We start from the raw sequence: 6,377 nt of genomic DNA, 5'->3' as shown, positions 1-6,377 counted from the left end.
AAAAAATTAGCTGGGCGTGGTGGCAGGCACCTGTAGTCCCAGCTTCTAGAGAGGCTGAGGCAGGAGAATGGCGTGAACCCAGGAGGCGACGGAGCTTGCAGTGAGCGGGGATCGCACCACTGCACTCCAACCTGGGCGACAAAGCAAGACTCTGTCTCAAAAAAAAAAAAAAAAAGAAAAGAATAAAATATAAAGGTGTATACGTTTTTATTACAAAGAACAATTTATCACTTAGTAACATTTTTATGCTACTTGAAGAAAGATAAGTGAATATTCAATTTTATTTATTCTTTAAAAAACTGAATTGTCAACTGATCTCTTTTATAGTTCACTGCAAATAACTGCTAACATTTGGTTCCTCTGAACTATTTATGCAACCATGGAATCAGCTATATTTCTTTAGTCTTCATATGTTAAACTATTAAATCAGAGAATGCCAGTGCATTCTGATCTCTTAGCATCCATTAAGATAAAATCTCTAGACTGTTATCTAAAAAACCAAAATAGGCTGTAATATAAAAATTAAAATAGGATATTTAATATTCTTTTATAAATAAATAGGATAATAGGTATCTAGTACTGATAATCATATAACCTATTTATATTCAAATAGATCAATTTACTACAAACCTGCTTAAAATGAACAGAATAGTGATCAAATAACACCCAAAGGAAATCTTTTTTTTCTCAGACTCATCAAATGTTGAAATTACAGGTATCTATAACATAATATCATAGACATTGCATATCTATCTCATATAAAAGTGTAGTTCTATATCACAAAGCAATTCAAATTTTGCTAAATGCAATAAAATCCTATAAGTTAGGAAAATTTTTGCCCATCTAAAACATTTTCTTTCTTATTTTCTTTTTTATTTTTGAGATGGAGTTTTACTCTTGTTGCCCAAGTTGGAGTGCAATGGAACGATCTTGGCTCACTAAAACCTCCACTTCCCAGGTTCAAGCGATTCTCCTGCCTCAGCCTCCTGAGTAGTTGGGATTACAGGCGCTCACCATCATGCCAGGCTAATTTTTGTATTTTTAGTAGAGATGGGTTTCACCATGTTGACCAGGCTGGTCTCGAACTCCTGATCTCGGGTGATCCTCCCATCTCAGCCTCCCAAAGTGCTGGGATTACAGGTATAAGCCACCATGCCCAGCCTCTAAAATATTTTCTACCTTCTGATAATTACTCCCAGCTGATTTTGGGATTTCTATTAGCAGATTTTTTTTCTTCTTGTTGTTATTTAAATAAATAGAAGACATGGTATTAACTCTCTGGAAGCTTCCTGTGGAGAACTGAGTTGATGATTGGATATTTGATCATTTCAGAATAAATATAATCCTTCCCTACTAGTTAATTGGAGAATTCTTCAATTTTCCTGAAGTAGTTACACTTTTCTTAAAATTATTAGAAGTTTTAAAGTATCTACCCACTAATTAAGAAAAACATGTAGCTGGATGCAGTGGCTCAGGCCTGTAACCCCAACACTTTGGGAGGCTGAAGCAGGTGGATCACCTGAGGTCAGGAGTTTCAGACCAGCCTGGCCAACATGGTGAAACCCCGTCTCTATTAAAAATACAAAAATTAGCCAGATGTGGTGGTACACACCTGTAATCCCAGCTACTTGGGAGGTTGAGGCAGGAGAATTGCTTGAACGGGTGGCGGCGGGGGCACAGACGTTGCAGTGAGCCAAGACTGCACCACTCCACTCGAGCCTGGGCAACAGAGCAAAACTTTGTCTCAAATAAATAAATAAATGTAGTTGAATTTTAAAAATATAATTAGGTTTTAAATGTCTGTCTTAGTGTAAAGTAAGATAAGAAGTAAGTGGTTAATGCTGAAATATGTAGCTAAAAGTTAAAATCACAAGTGGGCAGAGATTTATCTACTTTTTTTGGTAACATGGAGATCATTTATGACCTGGGTTGGCAGGTATGGTACAGTGGAGGAGACAGAATTAAAATTAGATTAGTTGGTGGTTGGACCAGGAACAGTGGCTCAGGCCTATAATCTCAGCACTCTGGCAGGCTTGAGTGCTGAGATTGGAGGATTGCTTGAGCCCAGTTCGAAACCAGCCTTGGCAACATAGTGAGACTGCATCTCTACAAAAAAAAAAAAAAAAAAAAAATTAGAAAATTAAAAATAAAATTAGATTAGTTGATGGAGTGAAGGAGTGGTGAAGAAATAGAGACAAACCGTATAGGTACCTCTTATTTAGGTCCTCCTGTCTCCACTATAACTCCTGGCAGGCTTTCTTTGCTACTGATGAGGCAGAAATAAAACTATATTGTCAGTCTCAGATTTAAAAAACATTCATTTTAATAAGACTATTGCAAACACTTTAAAAAACTAAACAGTAATATTACAAAATCTATATACTTGCACATTTAATATTTGTCAATGTGCCAGAGGTTTTCTTCATTCAATTTGACTTCTTCGAAGTGAAGGCATTTTTCCATCATCCCTTATAACTCTGATTGAATAAGTCTTAATGCTTTCTTCATGTTTTCTATCACTGAAATAAGAGTTAATATATATTATGCTATTAACAAATGAAAGTACAAATGCTATGGTCTATTAACTCTAGAACCTGAAATTGACCCAATAGCTTTGAAAACTTGAGAATTCATCTGTGACATTAAGGAATATGCTAAAAGTGTACATGTAAATTTAGGGATTAGACCATTGAGAACTGGTTGGTCAACTTTATGTTGAATAATTTCATTAGAGGAGTTTTGAGGAATACCTCTTTTATTTTTTAATGGATCATTTTGTATTAGTATTGCTAGATCTTACAGGCACAGTTGTCTTACTAAATGTGGTTGACAATGAATGTTGTAAAAAATAGATTTGGCCAGGCATGGTAGGTCATGCTTGTAATCCCAGCATTTTGGGAGGCTGAGGTGGCAGGATCACTTGAGGCCAGGAGTTTGAGAACAGCCTGGGAAACATACCAAGACCCTGTCTCTACGAAAAAAAGAAAAAAAGAGAGAGAGGATTAAAGTCCTAAGTAAGACTGTACCTCCTTGCTTATAGGCATTAAAGAAAGATGAAATGATTTTACTATCATTTGAGGAAATCACATGAGATCTTTGATACTAGGAGAATGGACTGTCTCAAGTTTCTGTCATTTTAATGTGTACTATATTCTTTTTAGTGATCTCAGAATTTAGTAATCATAAAAGCCCTTAGGCATCCCTGTTAAAATAGATTCTGAGCTACCCCCAAAATTCTGATTTTGGTGGGAGCCAGAAGTTGGCATTTTAAACACCACCACTAGCCTCAGTGATTCTGGTGTGTAGATAGCACCGTTTGTGGAGAAGCACTGATGTAGGGCATCATTGTCCCTTAACTAACAGTCAGGGGTCAGCTATGACCACTGTCTCAGATTGTTTGTGAATACTTACATAGGGGTAAATCCTGAGGCTCATATGTGTACAATCTGTTAGAATATCTTCCAACTATATCAGCTCTGACTGTTAAAGAAGGGTCTGTCAAGAAAAAAACCGAGTCACTAAAGTATAATTTAGCATGTTCTTTTTTTCCACTCTTGTAAAAATTTTATTATTATTATTTTATATTTGGGGGTTATGTGTGCAAGTTTGCTACATAGATATATTGTGTGATGCTGAAGTTTGGGCTTCAAATGAACCCAACACCCAAATATTGAACATAGTACCCAACAGTTAGTTTTTCACCCTTTGGCCCCCTCCCTCCTTCCCTTGTTTTGGAGTTCCTATTGTCTATTGTTCCCCTCTTTATGTCCATGTGTAACCAGTGTTTAGCTCCTATTTATACGTGTGAACATGCACTCTTTGGTTTCCTGTTTCTGTGCTAATTTGCTTAGGATAATGGCCTCTGGCTACATCCATAAAACGTTGTTAAAATCATTTTTGTTTCTTAATCTAAAACAAATGTCAAGCAAATTTATAAGCAAATTTAGTTTTCATACATGTCAGTTCATGATGAATTAACCTGAATTCTCCTTTTAGTGTGTCATAGATCTAAGTCAATCTAGTCTGGGGCACTATATTGAAAGTACATTGGGATATAGATTTAATAGCATACGTGTTTTGAAAAAATATTTAAAATTTTCAAATTGCAGAGATAGTGGATTTTGGTTGTAGAACTGACAAGAGCTGATATTGATTGGATTAGAAATGACTTCTCTTTAAAAAGAATAGTGCTTGAACCAGCATTTGAAAATAAAAGCAAGAATGCTGACTTCTACTAATTTTGTAGATCTGATGAAATGAGATCACATACATACCTACAAACATGATTCTAGGCACATATTGCCCATCAGGTGATAAATTTTTATCAGTGGTTTCATGCTAGCAGAAGAAAAAAAAAAACAATGTTATTGGATTCGTTTGTTTTTGATAGTTTCAAGATGATTTTGTGTGAAGTAGACTGTCAGTAAATTCTATTTTGGCCTTTTATAATTCCACATAACTTCCTCTATTAACCAACATTTAGCTCTTTGTGCTTTAAAAATAGAAAAAAAGGCCGGGTGTGGTGTCTCATGCCTGTAATCCCAGCATTTTGGGAGACTGAGGCGGGTGGATCACTTGAGGTCAGGAGTTTGAGACCAGCCTAACCAACAAGGTGAAACCCCATCTTTCCTAAAAATATAAAAATCAGCTGGGCATGGTGGCAGGTGCCTGTAGTCTCAGCTACTCGGGAGGCTGAGACAGGAGAAATAACTTGAACCAGGGAGGCTGAAGTTGCTGTGAACCCAGATCGCGCCACTGCACTCCAGCCTGGGTGACAGAACGAGACTCCATCTAAAAAAAAAAAAAAAAAAAAAAAAAAAAAAGGGGGATTCAAATTTTCCATGAAATTATAATATTAAGAAAACATCATAAAGTTTATGTACCATAAGGTTTAGCATGATGAACTTATTCTGAGCCATTTCTTGTATTTCTTCATTTTGGGCAAATACTTGTTTTAGTGCTGTAGGGGAAAACAAAATTGTCAGTTAGTTTTAAGGATCAAGAGAACTTTAATGTAGCATGGCAAAATAAAGCTAATATTTAGCATTTGTTTGCATATATAACTGAGGTGTAAATATTAATAGTTCATTGGCCTATTGCCACTTTGTCCCTCATTGGAAAGCAATGAGAGACAGTCCGTTCAAGGAGACATCAAAGGATAATCACAGTGAAGACACTAGTTTTATAATTTTATGTAACTCATTGACTCATTGGTTAAGACAACAACTTTTTTCTTTCAGTGTTTCTCCACCCTCTCAGCTCACCCCTTTCTTTTCATGGGAAGAAGAGGAATATCTAATTTCCAAGGGGATATAATAGAAATGTTCAGTAGATTGGTAACAATCATTGTGGTCTTTAAGCACTTCAGTAAAATGATGGTACTCTGGCAGTTGTCCAATTTTTGTTTAATGAGATTTGCTGAGTGCCTTCTTAGCTATTATTACCAGGTCACTTTTCCTATTTTATATTGGAAATATTATGTATTATAATAAGAGCTCAGGGGCTAAAATTACCTTGGCAGTATTGACAATCTTCCAGGTGATGAATAACCATTAATGGCTTCTTACTAAACAAAGAAAGTATGGAATTAAGTCAAATGATTAACATTGAGTCAAAACATACAGTGGAGTTAGATTTGAAGTTTTATTAGTTTCAATAAGACTTACAGTAGTAACTCAGATTTACAAATCATAGCACTGTAGTCAACAGCAGTGTTACTCTATTTGTGGCCCCAGAACTGACAGTATCAGTATCACTAGGTAGCTTATTAGGAACTTAAATTCAAAGGCTCCATTCCAAAATTAGCAAAGGCTCCATTCCAAAATTAGCTGGTCGTGGTGGCATGAGCCTGTAGTCCCCAGCTGCTCTGGAGACTGAGACATGAGAATCACTTGAACCCAGGAGGTGAGGTTGCAATGAGCCAAGATGGCACCACCGCACTCCAGCCTAGGTGACAGAGCGAGACTCTGTCTCACACAAACAAACAAAAAACCAAAGGCTTCATCCCAGACCCACTCAAATCAGAATCTTTGGGGTGAGGGGTGGTGTCAGGCATCTGTAGTTTAACAAGGTTATTAGGTAATTCTTATGTACTCTATAGTGCGGTTAGAGAAAATCAATTGCGTATCCAGAGATAAAGAGATATTATGAACAATGTATTCATTTCCAATGAACACTTAGTATAAGATTTCAGGAAAGTTAAAGATTTTAAATTTAGTTTTAAAAAAGGTTTTATAAAAAAGCTATTAATATTTGACTATTTTCATATCCTTTCATTCTTGCACATTGTAGAATGTACAGACAACGTAAGTGGGAGTTTCCTAGTTAATACATTTTGGGGGGTCATTTTGATTTTAACCATAAAAAAGTGAAAAGAT

The 6,377-nt window shown here is 36.0% G+C and overlaps 1 protein-coding gene across 2 annotated transcripts in view; it reads right to left on the bottom strand.

Moving 5' to 3' along the window:
* Nucleotides 1–2,294: 2,294 nt before the first annotated feature.
* Nucleotides 2,295–6,377, bottom strand: part of AGR3 (anterior gradient 3, protein disulphide isomerase family member) — a 22,197-nt gene continuing 18,114 nt past the window's right edge. The window contains exons 4-8 of one of the 2 annotated variants that reach the window (XM_017889079.1): nucleotides 5,514–5,566; nucleotides 4,884–4,960; nucleotides 4,275–4,338; nucleotides 3,412–3,495; nucleotides 2,295–2,519 (exon numbers count right to left, since the gene is read on the bottom strand). In XM_017889079.1, coding sequence (XP_017744568.1) covers nucleotides 2,470–2,519; nucleotides 3,412–3,495; nucleotides 4,275–4,338; nucleotides 4,884–4,960; nucleotides 5,514–5,566 — 328 coding nt within the window. In that variant the 3' untranslated portion in view covers nucleotides 2,295–2,469. The remainder of the gene's footprint in view (nucleotides 2,520–3,411; nucleotides 3,496–4,274; nucleotides 4,339–4,883; nucleotides 4,961–5,513; nucleotides 5,567–6,377) is intronic. The other variant, XM_017889080.1, reaches the window with a different exon arrangement.

This window comes from Rhinopithecus bieti, unplaced genomic scaffold (genome assembly GCF_001698545.2).
Source record: "Rhinopithecus bieti isolate Rb0 unplaced genomic scaffold, ASM169854v2 scaffold_16834, whole genome shotgun sequence".
NCBI lineage: Eukaryota > Metazoa > Chordata > Mammalia > Primates > Cercopithecidae > Rhinopithecus > Rhinopithecus bieti.
The sequence above is the reverse complement of the archived record's forward strand: the minus strand, read 5'-3'. Positions and strand labels throughout refer to the sequence as shown.